The 15,966-nt window shown below is 54.1% G+C and overlaps 1 protein-coding gene across 2 annotated transcripts in view; it reads left to right on the top strand.

Moving 5' to 3' along the window:
* Positions 1-15,966, top strand: part of usp43 (ubiquitin specific peptidase 43) — a 31,383-nt gene that overhangs the window by 7,302 nt on the left and 8,115 nt on the right. For both annotated transcript variants that reach the window (XM_031894491.1, XM_031894490.1), the window contains exons 2-8: positions 5,317-5,448; positions 10,033-10,127; positions 12,906-12,998; positions 13,529-13,664; positions 14,722-14,869; positions 15,008-15,164; positions 15,252-15,363. In XM_031894491.1, coding sequence (XP_031750351.1) covers positions 5,317-5,448; positions 10,033-10,127; positions 12,906-12,998; positions 13,529-13,664; positions 14,722-14,869; positions 15,008-15,164; positions 15,252-15,363 — 873 coding nt within the window. The remainder of the gene's footprint in view (positions 1-5,316; positions 5,449-10,032; positions 10,128-12,905; positions 12,999-13,528; positions 13,665-14,721; positions 14,870-15,007; positions 15,165-15,251; positions 15,364-15,966) is intronic.

Here is a 15,966-nt window from a genome sequence, read left to right as displayed (position 1 = left end):
AGTAAGGTAAGATGTGTCAGGGGGTAATAGTACCAGTAACATTGTATTCTCTCATTGGCTGAATCTCATGGTTGATCCTTGGGATCATCATGGTGGCGCCCCCTGGGCACGGGCACACACACATAGGAATATGCCCCCCCACCCTATCAGTGGCCTGACTCTACTGAGGCCTAGAACAGGCCCGGACTGGCAATCTGTTGGTTCTGGCAAATGCCAGGGGGGCTGCTGTAAGGTGCCACGGACACTCACTATTTATTGGGCTGGGGGGGGGGCTGTTTGTGCCTCTGGGTACTGGGAATGCCAGGGGGGCTGTAAGGTGCCACAGACAGTCACTATTTATTGGGCTGGGGGGGCTGTTTGTGCCTCTGGGTACTGGGAATGCCAGGGGGGCTGTAAGGTGCCACAGACAGTCACTATTTATTGGGCTGGGGGGGGGGGCTGTTTGTGCCTCTGGGTACTGGGAATGCCAGGGGGGCTGTAAGGTGCCACAGACAGTCACTATTTATTGGGCTGGGGGGCTGTTTGTGCCTCTGGGTACTGGGAATGCCAGGGGGGCTGTAAGGTGCCACAGACAGTCACTATTTATTGGGCTGGGGGGGGGGGGCTGTTTGTGCCTCTGGGTACTGGGAATGCCAGGGGGGCTGTAAGGTGCCACAGACAGTCACTATTTATTGGGCTGGGGGGCTGTTTGTGCCTCTGGGTACTGGGAATTCCGGGGGGGCTATAAGGTGCCACAGACAGTCACTATTTATTGGGCTGGGGGGGCTGTTTGTGCCTCTGGGTACTGGGAATGCCAGGGGGGCTGTAAGGTGCCACAGGACAGTCACTATTTATTGGGCTGGGGGGGCTGTTTGTGCCTCTGGGTACTGGGAATGCCAGGGGGGCTGTAAGGTGCCACAGACAGTCACTATTTATTGGGCTGGGGGGGGCTGTTTGTGCCTCTGGGTACTGGGAATGCCAGGGGAGCTGTAAGGTGCCACAGACAGTCACTATTTATTGGGCTGGGGGGGGGCTGTTTGTGCCTCTGGGTACTGGGAATGCCAGGGGGGCTGTAAGGTGCCACAGACAGTCACTATTTATTGGGCTGGGGGGGCTGTTTGTGCCTCTGGGTACTGGGAATGCCAGGGGGGGCTGTAAGGTGCCACAGACAGTCATTATTTATTGGGCTGGGGGGGCTGTTTGTGCCTCTGGGTACTGGGAATGCCAGGGGGGCTGTAAGGTGCCACAGACAGTCACTATTTATTGGGCTGGGGGGGGCTGTTTGTGCCTCTGGGTACTGGGAATGCCAGGGGGGCTGTAAGGTGCCACAGACAGTCACTATTTATTGGGCTGGGGGGGGGGGGGCTGTTTGTGCTTCTGGGTACTGGGAATGCCAGGGGGGGCTGTAAGGTGCCACAGACAGTCATTATTTATTGGGCTGGGGGGGCTGTTTGTGCCTCTGGGTACTGGGAATGCCAGGGGGGCTGTAAGGTGCCACAGACAGTCACTATTTATTGGGCTGGGGGGGGGGGCTGTTTGTGCCTCTGGGTACTGGGAATGCCAGGGGGGCTGTAAGGTGCCACAGACAGTCACTATTTATTGGGCTGGGGGGGGGGGGGGCTGTTTGTGCCTCTGGGTACTGGGAATGCCAGGGGGGCTGTAAGGTGCCACAGACAGTCACTATTTATTGGGCTGGGGGGGGGGGCTGTTTGTGCCTCTGGGTACTGGGAATGCCAGGGGGGCTGTAAGGTGCCACAGACAGTCACTATTTATTGGGCTGGGGGGGGGGGCTGTTTGTGCTTCTGGGTACTGGGAATGCCAGGGGGGGCTGTAAGGTGCCACAGACAGTCATTATTTATTGGGCTGGGGGGCTGTTTGTGCCTCTGGGTACTGGGAATGCCAGGGGGGCTGTAAGGTGCCACAGACAGTCACTATTTATTGGGCTGGGGGGCTGTTTGTGCCTCTGGGTACTGGGAATGCCAGGGGGGGGGGGGGGCTGTAAGGTGCCACAGACAGTCACTATTTATTGGGCTGGGGGGGGGGCTGTTTGTGCCTCTGGGTACTGGGAATGCCAGGGGGCTGTAAGGTGCCACATACAGTCACTATTTATTGGGCTGGGGGGGCTGTTTGTGTCTCTGGGTACTGGGAATGCCAGGGGGGCTGTAAGGTGCCACAGACAGTCACTATTTATTGGGCTGGGGGGGCTGTTTGTGCCTCTGGGTACTGGGAATGCCAGGGGGGCTGTAAGGTGCCACAGACAGTCACTATTTATTGGGCTGGGGGGGGGGGCTGTTTGTGCCTCTGGGTACTGGGAATGCCAGGGGGGCTGTAAGGTGCCACAGACAGTCACTATTTATTGGGCTGGGGGGGGGCTGTTTGTGCCTCTGGGTACTGGGAATGCCAGGGGGGCTGTAAGGTGCCACAGACAGTCACTATTTATTGGGCTGGGGGGGCTGTTTGTGCCTCTGGGTACTGGGAATGCCAGGGGGGCTGTAAGGTGCCACAGACAGTCACTATTTTTTGGGCTGGGGGGGGGCTGTTTGTGCCTCTGGGTACTGGGAATGCCAGGGGGGCTGTAAGGTGCCACAGACAGTCACTATTTATTGGGCTGACTCACTCACATGTCAGTCACTTTTACCCCCCCCCAATACCACTGGTACCACTTCTGCTGGGCGGCAGATCTATTGATACACTGTATCTCTGGAGAGGTTCTGATGTGCTGGTTTATAATACCAATGTGCCCCCTGTGTATTCTCTCTCTGTTCCTAAAGATAGTAAATAGCCCCAGGGTGTGTGTGTAACACCAGCAGGGCAGGGGTTAATAGGTGGCACTGGGAACTGTGAATGGAGTCGCAGTAACAATGGCCCCAGTCTCACAGAACAGGATGGGCCGGTGCTGGTCCCTCCCCCTGATCCCTAGTAGGTCTGACGGCTTCTCTCTGGCTGGGAGCGCAGAACCGGTTCCGCCACTTTGTGTGTCTGTGTTTGTATATGTGTGTGTAAGTGTGTGTGTATGTGTGTATATGTGTGTGTATGTGTGTGTAAGTGTGTGTATGTGTGTGTATGTGTGTGTATGTGTGTGTATGTGTGTGTATGTGTGTGTAAGTGTGTGTAAGTGTGTGTATGTGTGTGTAAGTGTGTGTAAGTGTGTGTAAGTGTGTGTAAGTGTGTGTAAGTGCATACCTCCCAACATTTGAAAAAAGAAAAGAGGGACAAAAAGATTTGGCGCGCACAGCGCAGCAAATTTTGTTGACCACGCCCACTTTTGTGGCCACACCCCAATTAATACACCCCATTAAAAAAAAATGACTGCTTTTATATAGTTAAATAGTGCCCCCAATGGCCCAATAGACAGTACCTCCCATACACAGTGTCCCACATAGAAAGTGCCCCCAATTGCCCCTCATCGACAGTACCCCCCATAAACAATGCCCCCATAGACAGTACCTCCCATAGAAAGTGCACCCAATTGCCCCCATAGACAGTACCCCCCATCAACAATGCCCCCATAGACAGTACCTCCCATAGAAAGTGCCCCCAATTGCCCCCATGGACAATACCCCCCATAAACAATGCCCCATAGACAGTACCTCCCATAGAAAGTGCCCCCATAGACAGTACCCCCCCATAAACAATGCCCCATAGACAGTACCTCCCATAGAAAGTGCCCCCAATTGCCCCCATAGACAGTACCCCCCATAAACAATGCCCCCATAGACAGTACCTCCCATAGAAAGTGCCCCCAATTGACCCCATAGACAGTGCCCCAATTGACCCCACATCACTGCCATTAGTACAGTTTGGGCCTAGGGGGGACCGACCCATAAACACTCACTGCCATTAGTACAGTTTGGGCCTAGGGGGGACTGACCCATAAACACTCACTGCCATTAGTACAGTTTGGGCCTAGGGGGGACTGACCCATAAACACGTCACTGCCATTAGTACAGTTTGGGCCTAGGGGGGACTGACCCATAAACACGTCGGTGCCATTAGTACAGTTTGGGCCTAGGGGGGACCGACCCATAAACACGTCGGTGCCATTAGTACAGTTTGGGCCTAGGGGGGACTGACCCATAAACACGTCGGTGCCATTAGTACAGTTTGGGCCTAGGGGGGACTGACCCATAAACACGTCGGTGCCATTAGTACAGTTTGGGCCTAGGGGGGACTGACCCATAAACACGTCGGTGCCATTAGTACAGTTTGGGCCTAGGGGGGACTGACCCATAAACACCTCACTGCCATTAGTACAGTTTGGGCCTAGGGGGGACTGACCCATAAACACGTCGGTGCCATTAGTACAGTTTGGGCCTAGGGGGGACTGACCCATAAACACGTCGGTGCCATTAGTACAGTTTGGGCCTAGGGGGGACTGACCCATAAACACGTCGGTGCCATTAGTACAGTTTGGGCCTAGGGGGGACTGACCCATAAACACGTCACTGCCATTAGTACAGTTTGGGCCTAGGGGGGACTGACCCATAAACACGTCGGTGCCATTAGTACAGTTTGGGCCTAGGGGGGACTGACCCATAAACACGTCGGTGCCATTAGTACAGTTTGGGCCTAGGGGGGACTGACCCATAAACACGTCGGTGCCATTAGTACAGTTTGGGCCTAGGGGGGACCGACCCATAAACACGTCGGTGCCATTAGTACAGTTTGGGCCTAGGGGGGACTGACCCATAAACACGTCGGTGCCATTAGTACAGTTTGGGCCTAGGGGGGACTGACCCATAAACACGTCGGTGCCATTAGTACAGTTTGGGCCTAGGGGGGACCGACCCATAAACACGTCGGTACCATTAGTACAGTTTGGGCCTAGGGGGGACTGACCCATAAACACGTCGGTGCCATTAGTACAGTTTGGGCCTAGGGGGGACTGACCCATAAACACATCGGTGCCATTAGTACAGTTTGGGCCTAGGGGGGACCGACCCCTTAGTACCATTTACAAGTAGCCCATTACTACGAGCCCTGGCTGTGCCAGTCAATGGGCCGGGCTGGCACTTAGTCATTAATATAAATAGACCCACTAATTGGTGCTGTCACCCAGGAATGAGGATTTGGCTTCCCTAATTAATGACTATAATGAGTAGGTGTGAGTGCTGCTTGGGGCCCTGTGGCCCCTGAGTCACTAGGGAAGGATGTGGGTGTACCCTCTGGGGAATGTGTCCCAGTTCCTCTCCATCCCATTGGCTGTGCCTGTGTGTAAGCGCTACAGGGTGGCACTGTGTGCCCCTAATTGTGACTAATTGTGCCCTACTGCCCCCCCCCCGCCCTGGCACAACCTGGGTCATACTCATTACCCATCTATCCTTTTTCTTTCCCCAGAATGTTGTTTCCAAATACGGGACCCAGTTCCGGGGAAACTCCCAGCATGACGCCTTGGAATTCCTGCTGTGGCTGCTGGACCGGGTCCATGAAGATCTCAATGCCACGTGTGGCCAGAAGGCTAAGGCCAAGGTGAGACGCAGGGTCAGACTGGGGTTCTACTGGGGGGCCCAAGTCTGGGAAAAGCCTCAGCCAAAGGGTAACTAATCCTGATAGGTGCTCTGCAAGGCAGGGGGTACAGGTCAAGTGGGCGGAGAGTGACCAATTTGATCTTCATCATGATTGGTCAGATAGCACGGATACATTCCATTGGCTGAAAGGTCAATCTGAATGGAGGGAGGGGGAGCTCTTAGTGCGACCCAGACACTTAGGGGTAGGGGCACCGGGCCACCCAGAATGACCAATACTGGGTCTAATGGGACATCCAGACTGTCCTACTGTAGCTATGGGACCAGCAGTTCCTATCTGCAGCCCCTGCCATAAAGTGAGACAGCGCTGCTGTTATTCTGCGAGGAAGGAAAATCAGTCTGTATGTTTGGAAACAAAGCAGGAGAAGCTGTGGGGGCAGGAGTGGATTTTGGGGGGGCGGGAGTATCTGTTTGGGGGGGGGGTAGGTGATGAGCTTTGAAGCCATTATCTTTCCTTTTCCTGCCCCATCCTGTTCCCAATGGATACTGCCTTGTCATGACTCCATCTGTGCCCCCTTTGATGTGAGTCAAGCCGTTGGGGGGGGGGGGGGGTAGTTAAATCTGCCCCATGACAGACGGTGCCACCCTCAGTGCCTTTGTGTCAGGGTCCCCTCATTCTAACCCCCCCTAATCCATAGGAATGTTCCAGCCGCTCTCTATAGGAACGTAAGGGTTAATACTAATCCCCCCATTGCACACACAGTTGCCCCCCTTAGAGAAGTTGTTCCCTCGTCAGTGCCAAATCCGGCCTTAATTATAAGCGAAGATGCGCTAAATCCAACTTAATTGCCTCCTGCGGATCCAGCCGGCCAAACCTGCTCATTACCGGCCCGGCTGCGGGATTAGTTGCAGTACCACTTCCCACCAGTCTCAGCCAGTGTTTCCCATAGGGCTGCAATAGAACAGCACCACCATTCCTAATTATTATTATTAACATTTATTTATAAAGCACCAACATATTCTGCAGCGCTGTTAATTCCAGATAAAGGGCAACTTGGCCCACATAATTGAAGAAATTGTAATTGTGAGGAACTTTCTCCTTCAGTACATTGCTACTTTGTTTCAGGAGTCAGAACCAGCAGTGCAGCGAAGCAGCCACTCAGTTACATCCACTCCACTGGCTTTCTTGTGGGATTTCAGCTTTTCACAGCTCATTTAAGACTTTGTACAGGGCACTTGGCCTATGGAGTGCAGGAATTGTGCTCACAGGGGAGGCTCGGCGCCTCTCACGTGTAACATAATATAGCGAGGAGCGTGGAAACCAAGTGCAAAAACACAATACAAGGGAGAATGGCACAGTGATTGCATTCAGCATAGGCTCCGCCCCTTATTGCACAACTGTACAGTGACTGTATTTACATTAGGGATGGGCTGTGAGTGGGCTGCTGGGAACTGAAAGTACCTGGAGGGCTGCAGGAATGTCGGAGCTGCCATAGCAACTACACTGAGCCCCAACTGCCCCTAGGGCATATGGCTATCCAGATTGCAAGAAGATCAGCCTCTCAGCAGAGATGGTAGGACACAAGGGGGCTGCCGGAGAGGGGGTGGGGTTAGCCCATGTTGCCCAGTTAGTAGCCAGGAGAATATGATTGCTGAGTAGACATGGGCTATTACCCCCCCCCCCGGGTGTTTGGGTGCCCCCCTGCTGACTGTGTGACTGATCCCAGGATTAGGGCAGTGGATCAGACTAATTGTGATTCTCCCATGCGTGTAACTAGCCCCCCCGCTGCGCCACGGAGCTCACGTCCTACCCGCGTAGGGAGGGGCTTAGAGCTGCGTCTGTCTGTATCTCCTGCGCTCCACTGGACAGATAACACCCCCCCGCAGTCTATATATCAGTGTGAACAAGATCCACTACTCCCAGAATCCTCTGCCACCCGTAGTAATAATAATAATCCTGAGCAGTTACCTATAGCAACCAATCAGCAATTAGATTTGATCAGTCTGCTACAGGTTAGAAAATGAAAGCAAAGATGTGATTGGTTGGCAGCTGTTACGCCGGCTATACATTGGCTAATAAACGCTGCAGGCGGGGCCCATGTATGGGGCCCCCCTGGAGTCCTGCCTGCCTGATATCAAGCTCCAGTGCATAGATTGCCGAACTGGGCAAAGAGCTGCATGTTTGGATCTTTAAGTCAATGGCAACTATATTATATAAAGATATAGGGCAGGGGATGAACGACCTTGCAGTCTGAACTACATCTCCCAGCATGCTCTGACAGCCAGGGCCCTGAAACAGTGCTTGGGTTTGGCAGTCACACAGGGAACATTATTTTCCCACAAATGGGCCGGTCCTGGTGGTTTAGCCGACCCAGCCCGCAGCCTCACTCCCATGACATCACCACTTCCTGGATCAGTATTTACATGACAAATATTCCTGCAGTGACGGGGCCCGTGGGTCGGGGTGACACCATCTGTCCGACTTCAGCCACTAATTTAGCAACCGCTAACGTCATCTCATCCTCCAAATAGCACCGAGCCGTAGGCAGGGCACCCACGTGGGCATCGGGCAAACACTTGTTTATGTGCCAGTGTCCGACTCACGTGCCCCCCACATTCACCAGCAACCCAGTCCAACCTCAGGGGCAACTAACACTGCTGCATGGACTTGGGGCCCCTCACAGTAGGGCAAGATGGAGACAGTAGGGCAAGATGGGGACAGTAGGGCAAGATGGAGACAGTAGGGCAAGATGGGGACAGTAGGGCAAGATGGGGACAGTAGGGCAAGATGGAGACAGTAGGGCAAGATGGAGACAGTAGGGCAAGATGGAGACAGTAGGGCAAGATGGAGACAGTAGGGCAAGATGGGGACAGTAGGGCAAGATGGGGACAGTAGGGCAAGATGGAGACAGTAGGGCAAGATGGAGACAGTAGGGCAAGATGGAGACAGTAGGGCAAGATGGAGACAGTAGGGCAAGATGGAGACAGTAGGGCAAGATGGGGACAGTAGGGCAAGATGGAGACAGTAGGGCAAGATGGGGACAGTAGGGCAAGATGGAGGCAGTAGGGCAAGATGGGGACAGTAGGGCAAGATGGAGACAGTAGGGTAAGATGGGGATAGTAGGGCAAGATGGAGACAGTAGGGCAAGATGGACACAGTAAGACAAGATGGAGACAGTAGGGCAAGATGGGGACAGTAGGGCAAGAGGGAGACAGTAGGGCAAGAGGGAGACAGTAGGGCAAGATGGGGATAGTAGGGCAAGATGGAGACAGTAGGGCAAGATGGAGAAAGTAGGGCAAGATGGAGACAGTAGGACAAGATGGAGACAGTAGGACAAGATGGAGACAGTAGGGCAAGATGGGGACAGTAGGGCAAGATGGAGACAGTAGGGCAAGATGGGGACAGTAGGGCAAGATGGAGACAGTAGGGCAAGATGGAGACAGTAGGGCAAGATGGAGACAGTAGGGCAAGATGGAGACAGTAGGGCAAGATGGAGACAGTAGGGCAAGATGGGGACAGTAGGGCAAGATGGAGACAGTAGGGCAAGATGGAGACAGTAGGGCAAGATGGAGACAGTAGGGCAAGATGGAGACAGTAGGGCAAGATGGAGACAGTAGGGCAAGATGGGGACAGTAGGGCAAGATGAAGACAGTAGGGCAAGATGGAGACAGTAGGGCAAGATGGAGACAGTAGGGCAAGATGGAGACAGTAGGACAAGATGGGGACAGTAGGACAAGATGGAGACAGTAGGGCAAGATGGAGACAGTAGGGCAAGATGGGGACAGTAGGGCAAGATGGAGACAGTAGGGCAAGATGGGGACAGTAGGGCAAGATGGAGACAGTAGGGCAAGATGGGGACAGTAGGGCAAGATGGGGACAGTAGGGCAAGATCAGGTTGTGTTTAATACCCTCACACACACACAAAAGGGGGAGTTTGGACAAGATGCCCTGAGGGTATGGCCAGTGAGTTTGTGCCACAGTAGCGCCGTGCAAGGCAGATGGATAAACGGTTTATTCTCCTTAGGAAATGTGTGTGCCCGCCTCTGCACTTGGCACAGACTGGCAGCACCCTTCTCAGCAGATACAGTCTGTTCTTTTTACCCGCCTCACACAGTCGCTTGCCAGCTAGTGCCCCTGGGAAAATATACATATATTTAGAAACTTCAGCTTTGCCAGGGAGCTAACAGTCACATTTAGCGCGGCGCCAGCCGTGGGTTCTGACTCCACACATCGGCCTTGGCTAAAAGTGTCAGCTCCTTGTGCCGCCGCAGCTTTATCTCCCTGAGCTTGGCGCCAGATTCCTTCAGGAACATGGCACCGTACCCAGAGGCTGGCTGGCATCTCTGCTTCCTGCTATCAGATACGGGTAACGGGGGTACACAAGCTCCGCGTGGGAGGCATCCTTATGTTCCCCCCCCCCACAGTGGGAATGCCAGTTGCCACTATAGAAAAGAAGAAGCCGTATACAGATATATCTGCAGTCTATATACCCAGTTACCCACCCTGCCATAACTGGGGGTATTGGGTTCTACACGTGGCCCCCATGCTCCTGAGCGTTACTGACTTCTGCTTCCATTTCCCCTGCAGGCTGGCGCTGAGCAGAACCAAGTGGTCCATTCCCAGTCTCCAGAGCCGGGGGGCAGCCAGAGCTTTGTTCAGGAGCATTTCCAGGCTCAGTACAGGTACGGCCCAGAGAGACCAAGGGGGTCAAAATTCTATTGTCCCCCATTGCGGGTTTCCTTATCTGTCCCATTATCCATCATTAACCCCAGGGCAAGGCAGAAAAAAGAATAATGGGGAATCAGGGAGTAGAGGGACAAATGGGGGGAGAAGAGGAAGGATGGGGGGGAGTAAGGCCAAACAGTTGGGGGGGGGAATAGAAAAGGAAAGGAGAGGGGATGAGAGACAGAAGGAGAGAGGGGAAGGGAAAGGGGGTTCGGGGAGTAGAGAGACAAATGGGGGGAGAGGGGAAATATAGAAGGGGGGAGAAGAGGGAGGATGGGGGGAGTAAGGCCAAACAGTTGGGGGGGGGAATAGAAAAGGAAAGGAGAGGGGATGAGAGACAGAAGGAGAGAGGGGAAGGGAAAGGGGGTTCGGGGAGTAGAGAGACAAATGGGGGGAGAGGGGAAATATAGAAGGGGGGAGAAGAGGGAGGATGGGGGGGAGTAAGGCCAAACAGTTGGGGGGGGGAATAGAAAAGGAAAGGAGAGGGGATGAGAGACAGAAGGAGAGAGGGGAAGGGAAAGGGGGTTCGGGGAGTAGAGAGACAAATGGGGGGAGAGGGGAAGGGGAGAGTAAAGCCAAACAGTTGGGGGGGGGAATAGAAAAGGAAAGGAGAGGGGATGAGAGACAGAAGGAGAGAGGGGAAAGGAAAGGGGGTTCGGGGAGTAGAGAGACAAATGGGGGGAGAGGAAAAGGGAAAGGGGGTTCGGGGAGTAGAGAGACAAATGGGGGGAGAGGGGAAGGGAAAGGGGGTTCGGGGAGTAGAGAGACAAATGGGGGGAGAGGGGAAGGGGAGAGGAGAGTAAAGCCAAACAGTTGGGGGGGGGGGAATGGATTGGGGGCAGCAGATAAAGGTGCAGAGAAAGGAAAAGACAGAAGAGGGCAGAAGGGATCAGATGGGAGAGGGTAACATTATAGCAGAGGAATGAGCCAGTGAGAGGGGAGAGGTTAGTGCCCCCCAGTTTGTGTAACACCCCAAATGCAGGGAGTTTGCTGAAACTTATTCTGTATTCCCAGCACAAATGAGATTGTGGCGCTGCCCCGTGGGAGGGGTGATACAATACTCAAAGTTAACTGAGGGGCAATTTGGGGCATTTGGCACTGCCCACAGAGCTAAGAAACACTCCATATTGCCCCGAGCACCATTACTGTTAGGGCAGATTAGAGCTTGTGTTCCCAGGATCTCATAGTCGGGCAGGGCAGCGGGTATGTGAGGAATGTGCCAGTCTCTCTCCCTTATCTGCCTGTGGATTCCTGAGCCCTGACTCACACTCACCCCCCACTGGGGGAATGGGCAGCACCTCCACCTATAATTACTCCTACCCACAATCCTTAGCTGGCCCCACATCAGCTATTACCACATCAGTACCAGTTTGGGCAAAAGAATAAGAGTTTATTCATGGCTTCATGTGTAATGTTAATGGTTAAGGGCACCTCTGTTGGGCACAGACAGGGGTAAGGGCACCTCTGTTGGGCACAGACAGGGGTAAGGGCACCTCTGTTGGGCACAGACAGGGGTAAGGGCACCTCTGTTGGGCACAGACAGGGGTAAGGGCACCTCTGTTGGGCACAGACAGGGGTAAGGGCACCTCTGTTGGGCATGTGTAATGTTAATGGTTAAGGGCACCTCTGTTGGGCACAGACAGGGGTAAGGGCACCTCTGTTGGGCACAGACAGGGGTAAGGGCACCTCTGTTGGGCACAGACAGGGGTAAGGGCACCTCTGTTGGGCACAGACAGGGGTAAGGGCACCTCTGTTGGGCACAACACAGAAAGGGTTAAGGGCACCTCTGTTGGGCACAACACAGAAAGGGTTATGGGCACCTCTGTTGGGCACAGACAGGGGTAAGGGCACCCTCTGTTGGGCACAAACACAGAAAGGGTTAAGGGCACCTCTGTTGGGCACAACACAGAAAGGGTTATGGGCACCTCTGTTGGGCACAGACAGGGGTAAGGGCACCTCTGTTGGGCACAGACAGGGTTAAGGGCACCTCTGTTGGGCACAGACAGGGTTAAGGGCACCTCTGATGGGCACAGACAGGTTTAAGGGCACCTCTGTTGGGCACAGACAGGGGTAAGGGCACCTCTGTTGGGCACAGACAGGGTTAAGGACACCTCTGTTGGGCACAGACAGGGTTAAGGGCACCTCTGATGGGCACAGACAGGGGTAAGGGCACCTCTGTTGGGCACAGACAGGGGTAAGGGCACCTCTGTTGGGCACAACACAGAAAGGGTTAAGGGCACCTCTGTTGGGCACAACACAGAAAGGGTTATGGGCACCTCTGTTGGGCACAGACAGGGGTAAGGGCACCTCTGTTGGGCACAACACAGAAAGGGTTAAGGGCACCTCTGTTGGGCACAACACAGAAAGGGTTATGGGCACCTCTGTTGGGCACAGACAGGGGTAAGGGCACCTCTGTTGGGCACAGACAGGGTTAAGGGCACCTCTGTTGGGCACAGACAGGGTTAAGGGCACCTCTGATGGGCACAGACAGGTTTAAGGGCACCTCTGTTGGGCACAGACAGGGGTAAGGGCACCTCTGTTGGGCACAGACAGGGTTAAGGACACCTCTGTTGGGCACAGACAGGGTTAAGGGCACCTCTGATGGGCACAGACAGGGTTAAGGGCACCTCTGTTGGGCACAGACAGGGTTAGAGGCACCTCTGTTGGGCACATCATATATATAATGTATATATCAGTGACTCTATAGGGATAAACTGTTATCTGCTTCATTTCAGATCGTCCCTCACATGTCCCCATTGTCACAGACAGAGCGACACATTTGACCCCTTCCTGTGTGTCTCCCTGCCCCTCCCACTGCGCCAGACCAGGTACCGAACTCCACATCTCTCAGTGACAAGTCCATCAGTAGGTCAAGATGGAGACAGTAGGGCAAGATGGGGACAGTAGGGCAAGATGGAGACAGTAGGGCAAGATGGAGACAGTAGGGCAAGATGGAGACAGTAGGGCAAGATGGGACAGTAGGGCAAGATGGAGACAGTAGGCAAGATGGAGACAGTAGGACAAGAGGGAGACAGTAGGGCAAGATGGAGACAGTAGGGCAAGATGGAGACAGTAGGGCAAGATGGAGACAGTAGGGCAAGATGGAGACAGTAGGACAAGATGGAGACAGTAGGGCAAGATGGAGACAGTAGGGCAAGATGGAGACAGTAGGGCAAGATGGAGACAGTAGGGCAAGATGGAGACAGTAGGACAAGATGGAGACAGTAGGGCAAGATGGAGACAGTAGGGCAAGATGGGGACAGTAGGGCAAGATGGAGACAGTAGGGCAAGATGGAGACAGTAGGGCAATACAGACAAGGGCAGTACCAGATACACATTCTCCCATTCTCCCCACCAGAGCCCTGAACCTCACATTAGTCTTCCAAACTAAGCAGCAGCGCTTTGTACGTGTCGGACTGGCGGTGCCCCTGCTGGGTACAGTGACATCCCTGCGCAAGATGGTTGCGGATGAAGGAAACATGGCACCGGATCAGGTAGTACATGGACTGTCCCTACGGGAATGGCTTCTGGCCAGCAGACTAAAGGTGGCCATACACGGGTCGATTGTAGGGGTATCAGCCCGTCTAGGGGCAGGAATGACGGCCATACCTGAATGATATCTGGCCTGAAATTGGGCAGATATCGATCAGGCAGGTTAAAAGATTTAGTTGGTTCAGGGACCGCATTGGCTAGTTGATGAGGTCCCCGAACCGACTGCGCCCATTGTCACCGTTATAATTCGATCGTTTGGCCCCAGGGCAAAACAACCGAATTAGCCTAAATTCACCCGATATCGCCCACCCGTAGGTGGGGATATGGGGAGAAGATCCGCTCTCTAGGCGACCTCGCCAACGTGTATGGGCACCTTAAGCCTCCTAGCCAGGGCCATATGCACACATGGGATTCATGGCTTCTGTTTGTTACATGAATGCATATGTGGCTGCATGGGGGTTAGTTGGGCAAATGGGGATTATTTGGCTGCATGGGGGTTAGTTGGGCAAATGGGGATTATTTGGCTGCATGGGGGTTAGTTGGGCAAATGGGGATTATTTGGCTGCATGGGGGTTAGTTGGCTGCATGGGGGTTGTTGGGTGCATGGGTGGGTTGTTGGGTGCATGGGTGGGCTTTTGGGTGCATGGGGGTTAGTTGGCTGCATGGGTGGGCTGTTGGGTGCATGGGGGTTAGTTGGCTGCATGGGTGGGCTGTTGGGTGGCATGGGGGTTAGTTGGGTGCATGGGGTTAGTTGGGTGCATGGGGGCTGTTGGGTGCATAGGGGTTAGTTGGGTGCATGGGTGGGTTGTTGGGTGCATGGGGGTTAGTTTGGTGCATGGGTGGGCTGTTGGGTGCATGGGGGTTAGTTTGGTGCATGGGTGGGCTGTTGGGTGCATGGGGGTTAGTTTGGTTGCATGGGTGGGTTAGTTTGGCTGAATGGGTGGGCTGTTGGGTGAATGGGTGGGCTGTTGGCGTGTAACTGTATCTATACAGAATGGAAGCGCTAGGGGCACTAAGGCCTGTTCCAGGGCAAATGTTTATGAGTCTGTGCCCCCCAAGGTGATCCTGGTGGAGCTGTACCCCAGTGGCTTCCAGCGCTCGTTCTCTGATGATGAAGATTTGAACTCCATCGCAGAAGGAGACCCAGTCTATGCGTTTCAAGCCCCCGTGCCCATACCCAAAGCCAGTGGCCCCTCTCGTCCCACAGGTAGGTGATCAGGGAGATAGTGACGGGGCAGAACTCAGTAGGGGTTGGGGCAATAGTCCAGCAATAAGGGGGCAGTTATCCATTTGAGATTAATTGATGGGACCAATCTCAAGGTAAATGAGAATTTGTTCTTTCCAGGATACCCTCGCAGCCTGCCCTCCTCCCCTCGCTACCCGGACCCCGAAGCCCAGAAGTTCTCTGGAGCCGGCTCCAAATCTTCTGAGTTCCTGGCTGATCCGGACAGGATCCTACTCCTCCTGTGCAACACTGAGGGGTCTGGGAAGCAGGCCAACAGGTAAGGACCGAGGCGGCCCTCCTGCAGTCACATGATTTACATGCACCTCTGGCAGGGTGTTCACTTAGCACTTTTGTTTTGGGGCAGGTTTGGGCCCCCTCTGCTGGTTAGAGAAGATAGCACACTATCCTGGGAGCAGCTGCAGCAGTGTATCCTGGGAAAGCTACGCTACCTTCTAAGGAATGAGGCGCTCCTCCAGGTGAGTATCTACAGGATTCTGGTGAGAGTGGGGCAAGATAAGAGACAGCAGGGTATGATAGAGACAGTATGGTTAGATGGAGACAGTAGAGCAAGATGGAGACAGTAGGCAAGATGGAGACAGTAGGGCAAGATGGAGACAGTAGGACAAGATGTAGACAGTAGGGCAAGAGGGAGACAGTAGGGCAAGATGTAGACAGTAGGGCAAGAGGGAGACAGTAGGGCAAGATGGAGACAGTAGGACAAGAAGGAGACAGTAGGACAAGATGGAGACAGTAGGGCAAGAGGGAGACAGTAGGGCAAGAGGGCGACAGTAGGGCAAGATGGGGACAGTAGGACAAGATGGAGACAGTAGGGCAAGATGGGGACAGTAGGACAAGATGGAGACAGTAGGGCAAGATGGGGACAGTAGGACAAGATGGAGACAGTAGGGCAAGATGGAGACAGTAGGGCAAGAGGGAGACAGTAGGGCAAGAGGGCGACAGTAGGGCAAGATGGAGACAGTAGGGCAAGGGTTAGACAGTAGGGCAAGAGGGCGACAGTAGGGCAAGAGGGAGACAGTAGGGCAGGATGGTCACAGTAAGCCAAATGGCTTCAGCAGGGT

The sequence above is a fragment of the Xenopus tropicalis genome, chromosome 10 (assembly GCF_000004195.4).
Source record: "Xenopus tropicalis strain Nigerian chromosome 10, UCB_Xtro_10.0, whole genome shotgun sequence".
In the NCBI taxonomy this organism is placed as follows: domain Eukaryota; kingdom Metazoa; phylum Chordata; class Amphibia; order Anura; family Pipidae; genus Xenopus; species Xenopus tropicalis.
The sequence above is the reverse complement of the archived record's forward strand: the minus strand, read 5'-3'. Positions and strand labels throughout refer to the sequence as shown.